The following is a 23570-nucleotide window of genomic DNA, read 5'->3' as shown; positions in this document are numbered from 1 at the left end:
TACCTCCCTGCCCGCTATGGGAGGTCAGGATCCCCACCCAGTAATCGTTTAGATTATCACCGCTTAGAGGCCATGTTTATAAGTTAGGAATTGAGAACAAAATATATAATTTTAAATTTTAAAAAATCCCCTTTGGAAATAAATAAACAAATCCATTTTGTGTGAGTAATGGCTATGCTTTTGCCGAGGTTAATCGATTGTTTGTTATGCCTTTATGAAAAATTCTCACAACATCTGCTCGTCAGGTGATATAAACAACACGCATAACTGTGCGGCTTTGTGGTCTAGTGGTATGACACTCGCTTTCGGATCGGAAGGTCCTGGGTTCGAGCCTCGCACTCGGTGCATAGTTGAGTCCTTGGAAATGCTCTTTACTCACAGTCCCTCACCGTACTCAGGTGTAAAATGAGTAACTGGCCGTTAACAGCGTTGTCTTTGTCCGAAAAATTGTAATATCGCCTAACAGGCGTCATGTCCCGTCCTACATGTTAAATGTTGCTGTAAACCAGGGACCCCTAGTAAAGCGCTTTGAGCACATTTAGTGGATATTGCTACATATAAAGCTCAATAACTGTGTGTGCGCTTAAAGATTAATAGTTCAATATAATTTAGTGAGAAGCAATCACGATTTGAAACCAAAAGGTTAGTGACGTCAACTTTATTTCTTCTATATGAATATGAATAAGACTACCTGGATAAAGGCGGTGACCTAATATATTATATTCTAAGAGTCCCATCTCAAGAAGGGCGTCGAACAGGCCAGGTGGACTGCATGACATAGAAGTCCATGTGACCTCCTGAGGGGACAGAAGACCACCATGAAGAGCATATACTATACTATATATATATATATATATATATATATATATATATATATATATATATATATATATATATATATATATAATCAAATTATTTCATTCCAAGACCAAAAAAAAAAAAAAAGGAAAAAAAAAAAAAAAGCAACATCGAAAAGGAGATCGGATACAGTGAGATAGATGGCATTACAAGAGAGGCATCCCTACTATTAACCGAGGGAGGTCTAAAGACACCGCCCCTCAGCCTTCCCAATATGACTGATCCCCCCCCCCCCCCCAAACCCCTACCATCCTTGCACTAAAATTGCCATTTTGCGTCGCAAAGAAAAGATGGTTTGTTTTTGTTTTTGTTTATAAGGGTTTTACGGCGCTTGCAACACATTTAGGTTATATCAGCGCCAGTAAAAAGGAAGATTGTTTGTTGTTTTTAAGGGTTTTACGGCGCTTGCAACACATTTAGGTCATATCAGCGCCAGTAAAAAGGAAGAAAATGGGATAGTAAAAAGTTATAGAATTACAATCAAAGCACAAAAGGAAATGTAAGACAAAGGGGAATTGGTTCAAATAGGGAACAGATGTAGATTCCAAGAGCACACCGTCAAAGTACTTAGTTTGAGATCACCTAAAAGTCTCATCCAGACACAAGCACAGGTCCCAACTAAGAGGAATACACTCAAATGTTTACCAATCATATAATATAATATGTAAACTAAACATAATACAATGCATAACAGAGAGTGATTTACAAGGAAAAAATATCATCTTCCAAAACTATATACATTCGACTGTTTCCCTCCCAGCCAAGGATCAGGACAAAACTAAGTAATCTCATTCCAAGACAATGACAGGAAACAATTGGAAAACGGGTATGGGGGGATAAAAGACACAGCATGTACCTTTCTGCCCACTATGGGAGGTCAGGATCCCCACCCAGTAAAAAGGAAGAAAATGGGATAGTAAAAAGTTATAGAATTACAATTAAAGCACCCAAGAAAAAGTAAGACGTACAGGAACTGGGAACAAGTAGGGATCAGATGTAGATTCCAAGAGCATACCACCAATGTACTTAGTTTGAGATCACCTATAAGTCTCATCCGGACACGAACACAAAATCCAACAAATGCTTACATTATACATTTAGAATAACAAATATAATAATACATAGCAGAGAGATGATTTACAAGGAAAAAAATATCATCTCCAAAAACAATAACTTTTTACTATGCATTTGACTGTTTCCCTCCCAGCTAGGGCCAGGACAAAACCAAGTAATCTCATTCCAATTCCAAGACAAAGACAGAAAGCATGTTGAAAAATAGATATAGGGAAAAAGAGGACACAGTATGTACCTCCCTGCCCACTATGGGAGGTCAGGAACCCCACCCAGCCAAAGAAAAGAAATAATACAACAAAACAACAACCAAAAAAAACAAACACCCCACCCCCCAACAACAACAACAAAAAAAACAAAACAAAACACAGGAAACAATATTATAATTATATCTTATTGCTTTTCATTTTATTGGTATATAATATATTAAAATATAAACATACAAAAAAAAGCACTTCAAAACTGCTGCATATCAATAAAAACTATAATTTATTTGATTAAGTACAGGGCAAACAGCATAACTTGAACAGCGCCGTTAGGTAGAAATTGGAAATATGTCCAATTAAGCAGCGTTCAAATTAACCAATTCCATGATTGGCAGCAGCTTCTGATCACACTATTATGACGATCGACCGAATCAGCAAAGTCCCTACCACACTCGTGTACTGTCGCGAACCCACCCGGTAGCTTCATCACAACACACCGTTCACCTAGAGATGCTCTGCGATTTCTGGTTCTAATCCACATCGGGTACATATTGGACAGGTGGAAAGTCCCCACTGATGAAGCGACCTTGCCGTGAGACAGGTGCTCGAACGAAGCCGATTCGCTACTACCCAGTGTCTCCTCTTACTGGCGGAAAAACCTGGCAACTTCTCACCAAGTTTAGAGGCGCCAGTAAAAATGAAGAAAATGGGATAGTAAAAAGTTCTAGAATTACAATTAAAGCATCCAAGAAAAGGTAAGACAAAGGGGAATTTGTTGAGTTAAGGAACAGATGTAGATTCCAAGAGCACACTATCAGTGTACTTAATACTTAGCTTGAGATCACCTAAAAGTCTCATCCAGACACAAGCACAGGTCCCACTAGGGAACACACTCAAATGTGTAACAGTACATAACAGAGAGATGATTTACAAGTAAAAAAATATCATCTCCCAAAACTATAACTATACATTCAACTGTTTCCCTCTCAGCCAAGGACTCCGACCAAGGTCGGGACAAAACCAAGCGATCTCATTCCAAGACAAAGACAAAGCAATGGGAAAACAGCTAAGAGGGGATAGAAGACACAGCAAGTACCTCCCTGCCTGCTATGGGAGGTAGGAACCCCACCCAGCCAGCAGGAATTAAACATCGCTATAATATTATTATGATGCGTAGAATGAATGACAGCAAGATTCAGCATAGTCAGCAGTGCCTTTCAATGATTCTATATTCAGCAGTACATTTCTATCTATTTTGTTTGTTTGTTGCTTTAGGTCTCTTCCAACACAATTGAGGTTATATGAGAGACCGCTGAAACAAAAAAAACAAGCAATCTAACAAAAATAGTACAAATGTAAATCAAAATCATAACCTAAAGATATCATAAGCTAAATTATAAATAACCAAGAACAAACAGGCAGAAGATTTACAGAAAAAAAAGATATCCCCTGTCAAAAATACAATCACAAACCAAAGAAGCAGGATAGGCTAGTAAAGAGAAGAAGAAACGACATCACTATCGGATCGTACACCCATGCGAACATCATAGGTATATGATTCAAGGGTGATGCTCCCATCCAACCACCCGCATTTCTATCTATCCATCAAATGTAAAAATAAGGCACAGAATCAACAAATAACTTAGGCAATATTTATACAATAAGTTTGTAGTTTTAAGGGTTTTACGGCACTTGCAACGCATTTAGGTTATAACAGCGCCAGTAAAAAGAAAGAAAATGGGATAGTAAAAAGTTATAGAATTACAATTAAAGCACCCAAGAAAAAGTAAGACATAGAGGAACTGGGAACAAATAGGGATCAGATGTAGATTCCAAGAGCATAACACCAATGTACTTAGTTTGAGATCACCTACAAGTCTCATCCGGACACGAACACAAAATCCAACAAAGAGGAATACACTCAAATGCTTACATCATACATTCAAAATAACAAATATAATAATACATAACAGAGAGATGATTTACAAGGAAAGAAATATCATCTCCCAAAACAATAACTATGCATTTGCCTGTTTCCCTCCCACCTAGGACTCCGGCCAGGGCCAGGACAAAACCAAGTAATCTCATTCCAAGACAAAGACAGAAAGCATGTTGGAAAACAGATATAAGGGGATAGAAGACACAGTATGTACCTCCCTGCCCGCTATGGGAGGTCAGGAACCCCACCCAGGTTTATACAATGATACAATGCTTTGAAAAACATGGGGGAAAATAAAGTAGCATTTATAAAACCAAATAATAATTCATATCATTGTATAGCACAGAGGAGAAAGTTTTTCTGTGTTCCTCATAGTGTTTCCTTTACAGTTCAACTAAAATAACATCATGATTTCAAATAAATGTTATGACTTGTTTTGTTTGTAGTTTGCTTTTAAGGGTTTTACGGCGCTTGCAACACATTAAGGTCATATAAGCTCCCCAGGAATGAATGGGTAACAAAAAAAAAAAGGAAAAAAAAAAAAAACAACATCGAAAAGGAGATCGGATACAGTGAGATAGATGGCATTACAAGAGAGGCATCCCTACTAACCGAGGGAGGTCTAAAGACACCGTCCCTCAGCCTTCCCAAAATGACTGGTCTCTCCCGCCCCACCCCCCCTACCCTCCTTGCACTAAAATTGCCATTTTGCGTCGCAAAGAAAAGATGTTTTGTTTTTGTTTTAATGGTTTTACGGCGCTTGCAAAACATTTAGGTCATATCAGCATCAGTAAAAAGGAAGAAAATGGGATAGTAAAAAGTTAAAGAAATACAATTAAAGTACCCAAGAAAAAGGCAGACAAAGGGGAATTAGTTCAAATAGGGAATAGATGTAGATTCAAAAAAAACACTATCAGTGTACTTATATCATGTGACTTGACTTGACTTAGATGCCTTTCGCGTCTCGACCGAAAGATCGGGTCGCCTTGGCTGTTTCCAGTATTTCCTGTGTGAGGTGTCTCCAATATTGCCGGTCCTCTGCTAGGGTTCTCAGATTTTCAAGGTCCCCTGCCGTTATGAGACTAATGCTTTGTCCAAGTGTTGTGAGGTTTTTGTTTAGGATCACAGGGAGTGTTGTGATCGGTCTTCCTCTGAAAAGGTTCCCGTGTTTTTGGAAGTATCCCGACATGGCTTGGTTAGCTGGTATGTTTTTGTCCCTGCGTAGTATGTGACCGAAAAGTTGCCATCGTTGTTGTAAAATGTCAAGGGAGATTGGTCTTTCTTTTGTGATCTTATAGAGTGATTCATTTGAGATCTTTTTTGGGTATTTGATGTCCAGTACCCTTCTTAGCTGTGTGCGATGGAAGGCATCCAGATGTTCTTCTTCGGATTTTGTCAACGCCCAAGTGCCGCAGTTATACAGAAGTACCGGTTTTACAAGAGCACGGTACAGTTTCAGTTTGGTTTTTCTCTTTATTTTGTCACCTCTAATCCATACATTGGTGAGTTTACTGAGTGCGGCGTTTGATAGCTGTTTTCTTCTTTGTACATCCTCGGTGTCTCCAATTAGTGAGCGACTTTCTTTGTTCTTTTCCATTCCTCTTTGTTCCTCGATATTGTTGTAAATTCGGTTTTATTGGCATTGACTTGGAGGTTATATTTCATGAGGGTATTTTGTATGATGTCTATATTTGCTGGTGTTGATCCAATAAAATCGATATCATCTGCATTGGCGATTTCTCTAGGGATTGCATTCTCAATATGAGTCGTTGGTTTTGGAATGACTTTTCGAACTTCTTTCAGAGCGTGTTCTAAGTATATTGTGAACAGAATCAGGCTCAGACTATCTCCTTGGGGGGTCCCGATGTTACTTTCGAACTGCGTCTGTTTTGTGGCCCCGTATATCCTTGGTTGTATCTTTGTGTTGCTGAGGAGAAATCGGATTATTCGGAGCTCGTCTTCGTCTACTATGTCTGTTAATATCTCCAAAAGTTTTCCTCTGTCGATCGTATCAAAGGCTGCGGACATATCGATTCCGGTTATTGTTATGGATATGTTTTCTTTGAGTGCCTTTGCTGCCAACCATTTATGTGTCCATACAACGTCCGATGTGCTTCGGTCTTGGCGAAACCCGCTTTGGCTATGTGATAGATATTTTTCTATTTTCGGTCTAATTCTGTTGAGGACAATAGTTGACAGTGTTTTTCTTATGGTATTCAGTAATGTTATTGGGCGCAGGTTGTTTACGGGTCCTTTCGTTTTTCCTGGTTTTTGTATTGTAATTAGGACACCGCTATATCATGTATCTACTATAAAACAAAATATAGTACAGTCATTAATAGAAAGATGATTTACAAGACAAAAAATATCAACTTTCAAAACTTGACTGCTTCCCTCCCAGCCCGGGTATCCTGCCAGGGCCAGGAGAAAACCAAGCAATCTCATTCCTAGACAAAGACAGAGAGCATGTCGGAAAACAGATATAGAGGGATAGAAGACACGGTTAGTGCCTCCCTGCCCACTATGAGAGGTCAGGAACCCTACCTAGAAACGCCATGACTTGGTATACAAACAAAATTATAAAAATGAAAACGGAAATGCATGCAAAACACACGTAATCAAAAACAAATTGAATAAATAAATAAAGGATAAAAATAATGAGCAACATCAGAAAAAATAAAAAAAAATGAACTGATATAAAAATGAAATGCATGCCATATATATAAAATAACACGGGTAAAAACTGTGATTAGTATAAAACTGTTGTAATCATAAAACAATATGTATTATTATATCTTGTAATGTGAGCTGCAGTATAAAGTAGAAAGATCACACTGATTTAAAATTCAAGAATATAAGGTATAGAAAATACACTGTGCCCATCAGCGGCAATCTTACAACAAATTCGTCACTCAAGTCATCCAGTCTTCTTGTGCATGTGAAAAATGATGTCTGTTGAAAACAATATGACAGGGGTAAGATTATTGCATTTGCCTATTGTTTAAGTGAAAAAGCTGTATCCGTGTGTATTTGTTTTCACAAACAATTGATGAAATTTGTCGATGTGGAACATGTAGCTTTAATTTGCTTCAACAGTCATGACGTCACTTCCCTCGTAATGATGCATAGTAACTTAGTCACTATATCGGAACAATGGCGGACGCCCTTATGAAATACTTCTCCTACAAGCATAAAAGTGTATCCAGAGGAGAAAACATTATAAATATGATCATCTTTTGACTTTTATACATTTTGATCACATGACATAAGTAAAGTTCTAGCCAGCATGAAGAATAAAAAGTACCAATTTTCTTTATTTAGAACCACGCTGCTCGCCGTTGCTGGGCGACGTGACATCAGACTATTGAATCCAATTGCTGATACAGTATGGAATGTTAATGGCTGAATGTTTGATTTTGACAAAGGGTCACATATAAAGTGATAACATGAAATGTTAAGAATGAACCTGGATGGGAATAAATATGACTGTCATATTACAGAAATTTGTTAGAATATGATGATATCATTAAAACATTGTATGAAAAATAAAATATTTTATAATTATTATCATTATGCATTTTATCAAGCAAACAGATAATAAAGAAAAACAATTTGTTGTGATGTCCATATTTGATGTGGGAATATCTATACAATACATTAAAAGTTTAAAAAATCACGATGGTGTGGTGTTTGTGATGACACCTGAAGGGGTGGGAGCTTTCCTTGGAGTCATGACTTCACCGGAATTTGATGGAAGCTGCCCATAACCGATGAAATCGGAGTTTTGGCATCACTGCAGATAAAGAGTGGATAAAAAATACACAGAAAGTGACCTCTCTGCCCACTATAGATAGTGAAACAAAAAAAAAAAAAAAAAAAAAAAACCAACATAAAAAACCCCACCCAGAGGGGGGGGGGGGGGGGGTATCTTTGAAGTATAACATAAAATGATAACATAAAGTGTAAAAATTCAACCTTGGTATAAATATATTATGACTGTCATGGTATATGATGATGACAGAATATCACATCATTGGAACATTATATATATATATATATATATATATATATATATATATATATATATATATATATATATATATATATATATATATATATATATATATATCACATCATTTTTTTTTTTGTTTGTTTGTTGCTTTAGGTCTCTTCCAACACAATTGAGGTTATATGAGAGACCGCTGAAACAAAAAAAAACAAGCAATCTAACAAAAATAGTACAAATGTCAATCAAAATCATAACCTAAAGATATCATAAGCTAAATTATAAATAACCAAGAACAAACAGGCAGAGGATTTACAGGAAAAAAAATATCCCCTGTCAAAAATACAATCACAAACCAAAGAAGCAGGATAGGCTAGTAAAGAGAAGAAGAAACGACATCACTATCGGGTCGTACACCCATGCGAACATCATAGGTATATGATTCAAGGGTGATGCTCCCATCCAACCACCCGCATATCACATCATTGGAACATTATATATATATATAATTTTAATAATAATAATAATATAATAATATATATATATATATATATATATATATATATATATATATATATATATATATATATATATATATATATATATATATATATATATATATATACAGATATATATATATATATATATATATATATATATATATATATATATATATATATATATAAACAAAACAATTTATGATGGTACAATGATGCATTTTATCAAGTAAATAAAGAGATGAAAAAACCATGGTCATGCATAATGTCCATTTTTAACAGATGAACATCTTTAATATTTAACATAAAATCAAAGAAATAACATAAAGTGCGAAAATCAATCTTGGTGCCGACCTATTCTCATTATTATGACTGATATTGTACATATTTTAGAAAAGCATATCACTGAAATACATTATATAAAAAGATAAAACCACTTAGTTATTCATTTTTAAAAATCCCACTAGGAGATGAAAAAGTAAACACATTTGTCGAAATGAACATTTTGGTTAGGGAATATATTTGAACTGTGGCATAGATGAAGAGTATGCATGAAGTTCATTCAGCAAGTAAATATTACAAGAAAAAAAAAAAAAATAAAAACCACACAAACAAAACGTGTATAGGTTGCCTTGTTGAGGCTTTTGAGCTTGTGGTCTTTGACGCAATCTCGTTTAATAGTATGAAGAGCTCTTTTCCAATACATTGAATAAAAATAATCATCGTAAAGTTCTGTGACAGCGTCCTTCTGGCATTTGGGAATTTCTGATGGTGGCCAATTTGTCTTCAACTGTATGAAAGAGATCAAAGAAGAACAGTTTTTTTTTATAGCATAAGTTAATGAATTTTCCTCCAGTGTGTTTGTAAATGAAGATGTTTCCAAAATACCCAACTTTCACAATAGAATCTGTAATAGTAAAGCAGACGTACGAACCTACTTCAACCATCTGAAAAAAAATTATCATGTTTTTCCCAATATTAATGCTAATTTTCTCATCTCCTCCCCCCGCCCCCCACAAATCATAATTTCAACATGTGCAACCATCCAAAAGTCAACTTTAACATTTGCTGAATTTATGGATTATGGAGACTTATCAAGCTAGTAGAGAGAAGGAAAATTCTGAAATTCCTATGACAGTCATCTGTCTGGCGACTCAGTTTCTATTCTGATATGGTGTTTTTTTTCAAAAACAAAAATCCAAAATTTTGCAAGCTAAAACAGCAAAATTTGAAACAAAAATTTGCGATTAATTTTCTGAAAAACCCTTAATTAGTTAATGAAAGAGAAAGGTATGTGTTTGTTTTTAAGTATTTCACTGCGCTTGCAACAAATGTAAGGTCATATCAGCACCAGTAAAAAGGAAGAAAATGAAATAGTAAAAAAGAAACTACTCTGGTTAATTATCTTTCAAGTTCTACTCGTACAGGAGCTATCAAATTAAAAGGAAAAAGAATTCGTCTTTTTTTTTCCTCCGCGAAATCTTGAATTGCAAAAATTTGCAAAAAATTGAAGATTTTGCGGCTGCTCAGTGAGATTTTGCGATTTTTGCAGCCACAACATGGCCGCAAGAGATGCAAAAACTGCCATGTCAGTCTATTCTATGTGGAGACGATATTTAATGACCTTTTTTTTTGTTTGTTTTGTTTGTTTGTTGCTTTAGGTCTCTTCCAACACAATTGAGGTTATATGAGAGACCGCTGAAACAAAAAAACAAGCAATCTAACAAAAATAATACAAATGTAAATCAAAATCATAACCTAAAGATATCATAAGCTAAATTATAAATAACCAAGAACAAACAGGCAGAAGATTTACAGAAAAAAAATATCCCCTGTCAAAAATACAATCACAAACCAAAGAAGCAGGATAGGCTAGTAAAGAGAAGAAGAAACGACATCACTATCGGATCGTACACCCATGCGAACATCATAGGTATATGATTCAAGGGTGATGCTCCCATCCAACCACCCGCTTAATGACCTTTAATTTAAATTTATTGATGAACAAAAAAAAAAAAATTCACATAGTTTATTTAGATTTTATGAAGGCTTTCGACTCTGCTCCAAACAAAAAAGCTTCTTCAAAAGGCGGCATTTTTCTACCCCTTCATTGATTGTGTTAATTCTAGTTTTAGATTGTAGGTCTATACAATGACATAAATTAAAACAGAACGTAGCTGCAAAAAACAAGGTATACAAATTCTGATCAGAATGGCAAAATAAATAAATAAATAAGAATATAAATCTTTGAAAAAATAGAGAGTTTTATAAAAAGTTAGTAAAGGATCACTGATGCTAATGATACAGTATTAGAAAATATTATAATAATAAGAGTCATTAGGTAATGTGATAATATCCTTTCTCATTGTGAATCATGAACATTTTTTACACTCAAGTCTGGTGACAGATCACCCCCCACAGTTATATTGAGACCGGGGGTCCCAGTTGCTCATATGACAGAATCCTCGCTTCACATGCAAAGGTACCGATATTGATCCCAGATGCAGCCAATATTTTTTTCTGATTCCCCCTCCATCCAGCAATGATTGGGTAGCTGGGTCCATTAGATAGGCGTTCAAATAAAGAAAAATCTAGACTCATCTTTTCCAGAAATTTTTAATCTAGGCACTTTCTTATTGATGAGTAAATTATACGTTTTAGTTTTTGATTCCACTTTGTTGAATGTCAATTTCATTTTGTAAAACTTGCATAGTTGGTGTGTGCAACTGCTGTGTGTGTCTGTTTGGCTCGGTACGAGTGTGGTTATGGTTTGATAAAAAAAACAACAACTGAGCTTTATATAGCGCAATATCCAATAAATGTGCTCAAAGCGCTTTACAAGGGGTCCCTGGTCAACAGCAACAATTAACATGTAGGACGGGACATGACGCCTGTTAGGCGATATTACAATTTTTCGACACAAAGACAATGCTGTTAATGGCCAGGTACTCATTTTACACAGTGAGAGAATGTGAGTAAAGAGCCTTTTCCAAGGATTCAACTATGCACCGAGCGCGAGGCTCGAACCCAGGACCTTCCAATCCAAAAGCAAGTGTCATACCACTAGACCACATAGCTGCACGCTTGATAAGTATATATTGTAAAGTGCTTTGAGGCTTCGACGTTTAGCGCTATAAAAGAACACTTTATTATTATTATTAGTAGTAGTAGTAGTAGTAGTAGTAGTAGTAGTAGTAGTAGTAGTAGTAGTAGTAGTAGTAGTAGGAAGAAGAAGAAAAAAATCAATTTAAATAAATAAATCTTCTTACCTAACAATACCAAACAATTCTTGGATATCATTATTAATTTCTTGCAGGTCCCTTATCAGATCACCGTGAGGTTTGCGCATGCCCTGAAAAAGAGAAAAAGGAAGATAAAAGTACTACAAATTATGAAATTATGTACCTGTATTATTATAAAGGTCAGGACTTCTTTCTCTTTAAAAAAAATGAGCTTTATATAGAGCAATATCCACTAAATGTGGTCAAAGCGCTTTACAAGGAGTCCCTGGTCTACAGCAACATTTAACATGTAGGACGGGACATGACGCCTGTGAGGCAATATTACAATTTTTCGGACAAAGACAACGCTGTTAACGGCCAGGTACTCATTTTACACCTGAGTACGGTGAGAGAAAGTGAGTAAAGAGCCTTTTCCAAGGACTCAACTATGCGCCGAGTGCGAGACTCGAACCCAGGACCTTCCGATCCGAAAGCGTGTGTCATACCACAAGACCACATAGCCGCACTCATTTTCCTTATTAACTTTTCTACTTTAGTATTGAAGTATATAAGCATTACTGCTACTAAGATTGCAAAAAGTCTTGTATCATATTATTATTCATATTTGTGCGAGAGCATGGGGGGTGTATGCATTGATATTAAAAATTGTAGCACGAGGAGCTTTCGGAAAGCATATAGATCGGTAACAATAATCTTCTTGTGATTGGCTAATGTACCAGTTATCGATCAGTACCAATAATGTTTTTGTCAATGGTTAATGTACTAGTTATCGATCAGTAACAATAATAATTTTGTCAATGGTTAATGTACCAGTTATCGATCAGTAACAATAATAATTTTGTCAATGGTTAATGTACTAGTTATCGATCAGTAACAATAATAATTTTGTCAATGGTTAATGTACTAGTTATCGATCAGTACCAATAATATTTTCATCAATTTTCGATCAGTAACAACAGACCTGCCAACCTTCCCAGGATGAAAAGTGTATTCCATGACCCTAAAAAGTGTATTTTTTAGCAAAAAAAGTGTATTTTGTTCGCATATGTGGAAAAAAAGTGCGCACTATACAAAAATTTATATAAAAGCTAACATCAATCCCAAATCAAAATAAACTCTGATCTTCATCATTCAAGCAATCTCTAGTGATTACAAAATTATCGATTTATCGAGAAACTAAAACAAAATGGCCATTTAAAATTAGCATAAGGCTCAGAAATTGCAATATCAAAGGAAATTGCTTTCGAAACACTCAAAGAAATGACCAAAAGACCCTTAACATGTTGGTAGTATTGATGCTAGTGTCAGTGGAAGAAGTGTTGGTTGTTGTAGCGATGGTGCTCTAGTGGTGGTGGTGGTGGTGATGATGATGAAGCTGTGGTGGCGGTAGAAGTGATGTGGTGGTGGTTGTAGAAGTGATGATGTTGATGGTAAGAGATGTTGATGGTGATATCTGCTAGCCCAGTACATCAGTTATGAGAAAGTTTTGAGATAAAATATCTGGGAGTGGTCTTCAATTCAATAGATGACAATTTGCAACAGTAGCAAGATATTTTCCATATATGTTATCTAATGATCCATATCTCTCTCTCTCTCTCTCTCTCTCTCTCTCTCTCTCTCTCTTGAGCATTCACTACTACTACTCCTCCTCCTACTACTCTATTACTTCTATATACTACTAATACTATTACTTTGGTCAAATGATGGGAAATTCGCCAAGTATGTAATATGCAGAGACAAGTTAAATACTTCTAAAATGGTTCTAAAAAATTCATTTTGATCCAATACCGTTCCTAAAGCTGCCCACTTTGTAATGCAAGACTCGTACGAAATAATAAAGAAAAAAAAAGATCATTATAAATTTTATAAATCAAAATAGAGTAATTTAGTTATTATAAAGGGAAATAACCCATTTATGTTTAAGTTAATTAGCAATACAGTTTTTAATTGAAGGCTTCATAGTCAAAGATGTGGGTTCAATTAAATTTTCACTTAGAATTTTATATTTAATAAGTCGCAGAAGTTTAAATGTGGTCTGAGACTATTTAAAGTATAAAACAAGCTTATATGCATAATTCTATGCAAATCCTCAAAAATGTATGAGAAAAATATAGGTGAAAACCGGCAACATATAAGCAACTGAAATGATAACTATAGTATTAAATGTGATGCATTATTCATTCAGAAACACAGTCAACAGTTGGTGTACGACACGTGTGTATCAATGTATCAAATGTAGCGTCAACATCATTCACATCACATATCTATCCACGAAAATCGTATCTGCGTATTCCGGGTCCAAAAATCGTACTAAAATACGATTAATCGTACTGGTTGGCAGGTCTGTAACAATAATATTTTTGTTAATGTACTAGTTATCGATCAGTACCAATTATGTTTTTGTCAATGGTTAATGTACTAGTTATCGATCAGTACCAATAATATTTTCGTCAATTTTCAATAAGGAGCAGTTTCCTGTGATTTACTATGTCATAGGCAGCTGTCAGGTCCACGAACACAGCCCCTGTAATTTGTTTGTTCTAATAGCCATCTTCGATGTATTGTGTCAAGTTCAGGAGTTGGTCACAGCATGATCTTCCAGGGCGGAAACCAGCTTGGTCAGATGATAGATGTTCTTCTACTGTTTGGGAAATCCTGGCTGGTATCATGCACTCATATACTATGTACAGAATGCAGAGGAGGGATTGGTCTGTAGCTCTTGCTGCTATTTGGGTCTTTTCCAGGTGTAAGTAGGGCTATCACTCTTGCTTGTCGCCAAAGCCTTGGTAACACAAAAGTCATTGCAATAATAAAATCCCTTATGTCAAACCGTCGCTTTTTTGTGGAAATGGATGGGAAGATAAGCAGATGGAGATCACAAAAGAATGGACTCCCTCGAGGATCAGAACTTGCACCTATCCTTTTCAACATTTATACCAATGACCGACCTCAATTTGAGAACATTCGGAGGTTTCTTTATGCTGATGATCTGTGTCTTGCATCCCGGGCCTCTGATTTCAAGACCACTGAGGATAGATTCAGAGATGCCCTGAAGACACTCTCTGAATACTATTTAAAGAACGCACTAAAGCCAACCCAGGAAAAACTCAAATGTGCGCCTTCCATCTAAAAAACCACCAAGCCAACAGGAAACTGAATATCTCCTGGAATGGGAACATATTGGAGAACAACACATTCCCCATGTACCTCGGTGTCACCTTAGACCACACATTGTCCTTCTCTCAGCACACAAAGAAAACAAAAGTAAAGGTGGCCACAAGAAACAACCTCCTAATAAAACTAACGAACACTACATGGGGAGCAGATCCAAAAACTGTCAGGACAATTGAACTAGCCCTCAGCTATTCATCAGCCGAATACGCCTCAACAGTCTGGGCAAGATCTTGCCATGCCAGAAAGATTGACCCTAAGCTACATGACACCTGCGGGATCATTACTGGTAACTTGAAACCGACTGCAGTTCCAGTCCTCCATCGGCTGGCTGGCATTGCACCTCCCCACATTCGAATAGTCACTGCTTCCAAAGCCCAGAAATATAAACAGGAAATGGACCCAAGGCACCCCCTCCATGACCACAACCCAATGACAAGTAGACTGAAGTCGAGAAAGAGCTTCATGACATAAGAAAGCATCAACCCTGACCATGCAGCTGTATACAGGCTTTCCACATGGAGGGGGTGGGACAACCATGCAAATGAAGCTGTTGAAGATCCAAGAGAAGAACTGCCCTATGGAACTGAGCTCCCCAGGAATGAATGGGTAACACTGAACAGAGCACGGGCAAAAATTGGGAAAACAGCTGGAAGTATGAAAAAGTGGGGACTGGCTGAGACTAGCTTGTGTAGATGTGGATGCCCAGAGCAAACGATAGAGCACATCCTTAGAGAATGCCAGGATGGGCCCACCTGCACTGACCATGACCTAAGAGTCTGCTCCACAGATGCTGTGGAGTGGATTCGGTGTTGGAGCGACAAGCTATGATGATGACTCGAGTAGACGCCGATTGGAAAATGAAAGTTAATTATTGTGAATTGTATTCAAAAACTTAACCAATGGAATCATTTAATTTCCTTGAGCACAACTAACAACAAGTCACTTTACATTTTTGTTTTGTGATCACCGTCTTGTAGTGTGACATAATTTTTGGTTAACCTCAGGCACATCAATCTTAACTGCTCGCCTGTCAGCTGAAATGATCAGCCTCACAGTTTGTGAGTAGTTATCACAACATGTTGACACTAATGAAGGAACGACAACACCATGTTTATTTCTAAATCGCCTGTGTTAAATTGTGAGAGGTGTTCAGGATCTATAGGGCTATGGACTTGAGCATTAATTTTATGAAGGCTACGGTTGTGAAGACACTCCTCCCCCCCCCCCCCCTTCATCTCTTTGTTCTTCCTGCTTTCCCTACATTCTCTCATGCTATCCAGCGTGCCTTGTACTATGGAGTGGTGTTGTGTGTTTCGTTTGTGTAAGTGAGTAAATCAGCAGTGAATGATATTCATTATTTTACCAACAAAAAGGCATTGGTGGCGTCATCAAGCATAAACATTAAGATACATGTACAGAAGGCTATATTAGTTTATGACTCTTATTTTACAACTCTGTTCACATGAAACATGAATTCCGCGAACTTTTCCAGCTGTTTGTGTTAAACTGTAGCATAAAAATCGGGACTTGCACTTCAAGTCGCTATGACGTAAGTCTTTATAAATGGTCTGCACTATTTACACAACATTTCTATTTCTTTTTTATCTGAACATGTGTTTTAAAATAAAAATAGAATAAAAAAGACTAATACACTAACAAAATAAACAAAAACAAAAAACAATTTTAAAAAAGTATAATTCAAGTCACAAACTTGAAAACATGAAAGCAAAAGCAATGCTGACCATTATATTGATGACTAGATTATGACAAAATGGAAATGTAGAGGAGCCATCTAAACTTACCTTCCTTTCCTCAATTTCCTGAGTAATCTTTTTCTTCTTTTCTTCAAGTTCTCGGACAGATAATACAATTTTCTTTGGTTTTGCTTTAAATTGTACTACAGATGGATGTCCACTCATCGGACCATCTGAGATGCTGTGGTGAGTCTTTCCCAGTGATGGCTTTGTATCCGTAATGCCATAGGCCTTCAGACCAGAGAACGAAAATCCCAAGTAGAAGTACACTTTCTTTTGTAGCCAAGCTCTTTTCTTTATTGGATAAATAGTTTTGATATTTATCCAGTTTAAGTTTCCTTGCCTAGTCTTATAATGATAAGCAATATAATCCCCTTTATCAGAGAGTACACCACTCAACAGCCTCAGGTGATATGATATCTCTGGTGACTGCCATTTCTTGTGAAATTCAATACCATTCATCGCATTGTCTAAATATTTCTGGTAGACAATATCTCGTGGTGGTTGGCCATTACCAAGGAAAAACAATGTTGTCTCTCTATGAGTTAATCGTGGCAGGTTTTTTGTTGCATTGAAGACCCCTCTCCAGTGTTTCATTACTGTTTCTAAATCTTGTGGGCGTGCAAGACTGTCGTATTTTAGCCTCTCATCTGTTGGAAAGTTGTATAAGGTGAAATACAAGAAAGGCTCTAGGTGTTCATTTTTTTCATCCTTTGCACGTTGGAACAGGGTTTTAGTCCAAGAGATAATGTCACCAAAATCTAGAGGGAAAGATGAATAGGGGTTTTCCTCCGTTACAAAAACTGTGAGAATACCCAACAGTATTCTGAAATCATCCAGTGATGAATTCAAACTCATAACATTTTGATGAATCATATTATAGCATTGACATAATACATCAAATTCTTTGTTGTGCTTCAGTCTAAGGGCAGCATACAGAGAATTACATTTTTTTGAAAAAACGAATCTCAACCTATAACGACATCTTTTGTCATCCTCTTCAAAATAAGGTGGAATCTCATCTGAGTTTTCTCCAAAATATTCGTTTAGGCTGACGTGCATCTGGAGTAAAACTTCTTGCTTGGACTCATCATGAAATAAATTGAAAGGATTAGGCTCAATTTCAACCTTTGTCTGCAAAAATTCATCTTCAAGTTTTCGTATTGTTTCTTTAGAAGATGCAAAAATCTTCTTTAGATAAGCAGTTTCTTCCATTGAGAGAAAAGTGAGTTTCTCATTTGTGTAGTTTTCATCCACAAGAAATCTGTGCAAAATCTCTTTTGAACCAAAACAATTGGACTTTTCAGCTGAACTCAACAAAAGAAGAATTGCCCTCAGCTCTCCAAAATATCCTGCCCGATTAATATCAGCAGTGCTTGCCTTTGCCTCTTTCTCACTCACCAATTGCTCTTTTTTAAAAAGTTCAGTACATCGTTGGCAAAGAGTTATAGCCTCTTGAAGATCAACTCCAGTAAGTTCTGCATCCACGGTTTGACAAAATGATTGAAATTTATCGTAAAGTTGATATTTAAATACTTGTGCATATGTGTCCCACATATAGGAATTACGAGGCAGTAGAGCAGTCGCCTTTTCTGCATATTCCTCTGCCATTTTGTAATTCTTAAATTCCATGTAAAACCTTGCAACTTGTTGAGCAGTGAATGGATCGTTGTTCAGCTGAAAAAGGGACTCCATTATTTCTCCAGCAGTATCACAATTTTTGATGTCCAGAATGAATCGGGAAAATTTTTCTTTTCGAAATGTTCCTTTTTTGAATTCACATTCTTTCAAAGCTCGTTTCTTAACAATGTTGGAAATAATGATTTGAAACTTTTTCATTTCTTGACCAGTTGCACTGAAAATCTTGTCTGTAAGTAAACTTGAGAGAATATCAATGACACTCTCACCAGAATTCTCTTCTGTGCAATTTAAAATGTGTTCTGCAGTCAGCTTAGAGAATAATCTGATGAATTTCATTTTCCTCATATCAGATTTTGAGGATAAATTCATCAAAACTTTGAAACTTCGGCTCACATTGGCTTCCCAGCATGTCTTTCTCGTTCCATTCGCAAAAACTGGCCTTAATTCCAAGATTGCATCAAAGCAGGACACATGAATAAATTTACTCCAACCATACGTACCTCTGAGAAATCTTAGATCCCACGATTCAAAATTGTTAGCATCTCCTAAAACTAAACTTAAGTATTTTGGTGATAGGTCTCTTATGAAATTCGGACCCACGATTTGGAATGATCTCCCTCAATCTGTGAGATTCTCGAGATCAATAGACATTTTCAAAAAAGCCCTGAAAACACATCTTTTCAGGAAATATTTACTTAATTGAATTTTAAATGTATTGTATATGACATTTATATTGATGATGTATTGATGCCCTTTAATGCTCTTAATTGTTTTGATACCTTGGTTGAATGTTTTTTTTTTTTTTTTTTTTTTTTTTTTTTTTTTTTTTTGGTTTTTTTTTTTTTTTTTTTTTTTTTGGTTTTTTTTTTTTTTTTTTTTTTTTTTTGGTTTTTTTTTTTTTTTTTTTTTTTTTTTTTAAAGCGCTTTGAGGTTTCGACGAAAGGCGCTATATAAATATGCTTATTATTATTATTATTATTATTAAGTCAAGGTCATATTTATTGATGAAAGAAACTATTTTCAAAATTTTTTGCTCCTTTGGATCTTTTATTTCCGCCAAAAACTCTTTCACAGTATTTATCAGGTAGTCTCTATTAAAATTTTCCTTCAAAATGTTGAAAGATATCAGTGATTTGGGGTCAGTATAACGTACTTTTAGTTCTTTGTATCGTTTGTCAAACCAAGCCAGCTCTTGCTTATCAAGAGACTGTTCAAGATACTCCATTGAACAACCCCTTTTTGCGATTGGGACACCAACCATTCGAGAGCAAATAAGAAGAACACAAAAAATATTTGAAAAGCGATCATCATATTCCCGAGTTATCTCTACAAGATTTACTCTCAGCTGAAACACTTTATCTTCATCTTCATTATCAAGAAGGACCAAAATCGGTTTTGGAGATTCATCTTTGAACAGAAAGATTTCTTTCAACTGATCAGCTGTTAGGTTGGGATCTTTGATTTCTCTAACAATGCAACACCTATATCTGTCTCTCAATGACCATAGGATGTGTCTCGCAGATGTAGTTCCACCTGCTCCTGGTTGATGAAACAAGTAAGTTATCAATATTTTATCCTCCTCTGTGTTATCTTTCCCTTCCAATACATCTCCAACTTGTTTAAGTAATGAGAGATGTATTTTTCTGGGACAGACATGATGCGAAAAATAGTTCAGCCAGTCGACTTGGCTTCCACGGTAAAATTGCTCCTCTGCTAGATTTATCATGGCTGAAAATTTCTCTTCATCTTCACTCTCATCTACAGGGTCTATGGCGGAAAGTATTTCAACATCAGTCCATTCTTTTATCTTTTTATTTTGAACAGTGACTAAACCACCGAATGACCCTGGAATCTGACATTCTTTCATGTCCTTTTTTCCACACCAAGTAATTATCCCATCATTCACCTGCTCCCATGACAAACCAACAATGCATCTATCTCTTAGATCTTTTTCATTAACCTTATTTCGAGTCCTGAATGTTTTCTGCCAATAATCAGCAAATGACTGAGTTTCTGAGAGTAAAATCCATTGGTCACGGATCCTCCGCAGAATAATGTCACATGGGTCAATTAAAATTTCGTACTGATGTGAAAACAGGCAAATGATTATCAACACCCTATCTTGGTGAGATCTCTCGAAATAGTATGTGAGAGCAGTTTCAAAGGCATGTGCTCTCGTCTTGTTCCAATCAATAATTTCCAGTTCCTCCATTGGCCCATAACCATTACAAAAGACCCAGTTTGTAAGTTGGCACTCAGCCAATTCATTTTGAAAAGTTTTCATTTCTTGCTGCTCTTTTAGCTTATAATCAAAATCATTCAAAGTGACCACTCTGAATACTTCTTCTTTTTTTTCCAAATGACTATAGACGCCACTGGATGATTCATGATTTGGATCAAAATCAAACACTACCTCAGGCTGAAGATGTTTGATGAATTCAATGCTGTTGGCATCTATTGAAAATCCATGAGTGGGACCTAAAAGTAAAAATATGTACAACTCATCGTCCATTCGATCTAAACCTCCCGTTAAATGATTTTTGAGTAGTGTCAACCTCGGCCGTTCTTCTTGAATATTCTTGCAATCCTGAGCCTTCCACTGCTCTTGTACGGATGATGGAATTTTTGAACTCCCACTCATTTCATCTGGCCGATTTAGTCTGGGCGTTCCAGATTCAGAAAAAGTGTAAATGGGATCATAAATTTTTACCTTCTTAAACAAACAGTCCATATTTTTTGCGTTGATTCTGATGTATTCATCATATTTCATGTTTTTAGGCACTACATCAAGCTCTAAAACACAGAGATTTTTATCTTTTTGTTTTCCGTCAACAGGGACAGACCTCATATTTCTCACACAATGTTTAATCAACGACATTTGATCTTGAAAGAACATAGAGGGAATGCAATCATCTAAATCTTCAATGGGCAGGCGAACACCCACAATCTGTCCTTTCATCCGATCTCCTGTTTCTTCAGGAGAAATGCCAAAGTAAATTGTTCCATTTCTGTTTTCATTTATACAAGCTGCAGCAAAAATTGCACTCTCTTGCAAAATATAATTGTAGTTATCAGATTCATATTTAAATTCTGGTAAATGGAAGTTTCTGATGGGGTCTTTTCCTTTCCCCCTTGAATTTATTTTGGTATCAACAAGCTTTCCTTGATTATAAATATCTGTAGCTTTTACTTCAGTGTCAAACTTTCGAAAACATTGAAGTGAGTGGTCAACGTAAACTTTTTCCCTCTCTTTATGTTTATCAATGATGCATTTAAGGAACCGCCTGTGGCCAAGTTTAGAAGATGGCATGGCCTCTTTCAAATCCTCTTCTGTGAATGTAACGAAAACTTCACCACAAATATTTTCCCTCTCTAGTTCATCAAGTGGTTCTATAGGCAACTCTTTCTTTTCAAATTCTTTGAGAAGAAATTTTTTCAACTCTGATGTCGATAACTTTTCGATGTTATCAACAAAACCTTGATGAAGAAACAAAGAAAAAAAAAGAAAAAAAAAAAGATTTGTTTTTAATGTTGAATATTATATGATAAATGTTATCTAAATCAGTTGATGCTAGGAAACTTATATTTTGATTGGTGACTTTTTAAAATTAAATAGTTTTAATAGTATGGACTGTTATATTTACATAGTTTCAAATTTGTGAGGAAAGAGAATTTCATACATGCAAAGCAGAATGTTTAAAGGATCCATCAGCTTTATCATATAATTCGGATTTGTATATGACATAATAGTATTTGACAGATATTGTGACAAGTTAAAAACTCAATAGGACGTATATTCTGTTTTTGGAAAAATAGACCAGTCCGTACTCTATGAAAAAAAAAGCTCTTTACCTGACTATTATACTAACTAGTGGACTCCTAGCCAGAATCAATAATGCATTTGTTATATGATGAAACATCTAATATTTTAGACAATAATATTCTAAAACAACATTCTAAGCCGTCAAAAGACATGCTAATTGCTTATTAGCTGATGATGCAGGGCTGCCAACCCCAACACGAAAAAAGTGTAAGATTGATTGTCAAAAAGAATGAGATTTGAAGTAAAAGGTGTCCACTCTAAGAATTCAACTCTTCAAACATCTCACACCCTGTCGGTGGGTAATTTTGAAAACAGCATTTTTAAAAATAATCTTTTTCTTTTTTTTTCGTGGGAAGGGGTAAGATTTCAGACTCTTAAAGAAGGCTTGGAAGAAGAAAAAAAGGATGAAAAAATGCATGCAAATTTAACTAACTCAATCCTAACACCATTTACTTTTGCTCCACTATTGTTTACAAATTTCTGAGAAAATTTACATGCTTATTTATTAATACAACTACTGTTTTTAATTTTCACATGATATTTGTAGATAATTAAAACTGTGCATGCCAATTTTCTTTCAGATTGAGTAGCTGAGTGTGTGTGTATATATATATATATATATATATATATATATATATATATATATATATATATATATTCATTTTTTTTTTTTTTAATTTGAAAAGTAACAAAATCTCTGAGGAAAGTGGGCAGCACGAAGGCAGAAGGTTAGGGTGAAATGAGTTAAACTTACTTCAACAAAAATTTAAAATTGCAGCAAGCATGGGAAATGCCACAAAACTTTATAAGAAACAAAATAAAAACAGCTATTTGAATTTGCATAAAATGTTTAGAGTTGACTCTCATTACAAAAACGTACATTTTTAATGTGATAGAAAAAGCATGCATTCTTAAAAAAGGTGAGGAAAAAAAAGCATACAAATGTTTATTGCCAGCCCTGATGAAGGCACCATTTTCATACATTTTTTTGGGGGTAGCAACAGGAATATATGATTTCTGACTTGACATACCTCTGTCCTCCTTTTTTCTACTTTCTTCTTCACATACACGGGTCTGATCTCTTAGGTTGATCCTCCCAAGATTCTTTAAAAATATGTGATACACTAAGGAAATATATGTGTATGTCTTCAAATTAATGTTGAATTTAAAAATCATTAGGCATTTACCTAAATGGGAGATCATATTAACTCACTCAACCCTAACACCGACTATATCCGTAGTTTACCCAGATTACTTTTACCCCATGCCTATTTATTACATTTTTATGAGACAAATTATAGGCGTACTATCAAAGCTAATGTTTTTAGTTTTTGCATGTTATTGATAGGTGAATAAAAC

General features: G+C 35.6%; 1 protein-coding gene across 1 annotated transcript; it reads right to left on the bottom strand.

The window, feature by feature from the left end:
* Positions 1 to 9229: 9229 nt before the first annotated feature.
* Positions 9230 to 23541, bottom strand: LOC144960068 (sterile alpha motif domain-containing protein 9-like). Its single transcript, XM_078893019.1, has 5 exons — positions 23243 to 23541; positions 19371 to 21865; positions 16796 to 18988; positions 11847 to 11929; positions 9230 to 9367 (listed from the first exon to the last, which is right to left on the bottom strand). The coding sequence occupies exons 1-5, from the start codon at positions 23412 to 23414 to the stop codon at positions 9364 to 9366; spliced, it is 4947 nt and encodes a 1648-aa protein (XP_078749145.1). The 5' UTR covers positions 23415 to 23541; the 3' UTR covers positions 9230 to 9363.
* Between the last annotated feature and the right edge of the window lie 29 nt (positions 23542 to 23570).

This window comes from Berghia stephanieae, chromosome 14, assembly GCF_034508935.2.
Source record: "Berghia stephanieae isolate SIO BIC M18660-M18661 chromosome 14, UCSD_Bste_1.3, whole genome shotgun sequence".
Lineage (NCBI taxonomy): Eukaryota > Metazoa > Mollusca > Gastropoda > Nudibranchia > Aeolidiidae > Berghia > Berghia stephanieae.
The sequence above is the reverse complement of the archived record's forward strand: the minus strand, read 5'-3'. Positions and strand labels throughout refer to the sequence as shown.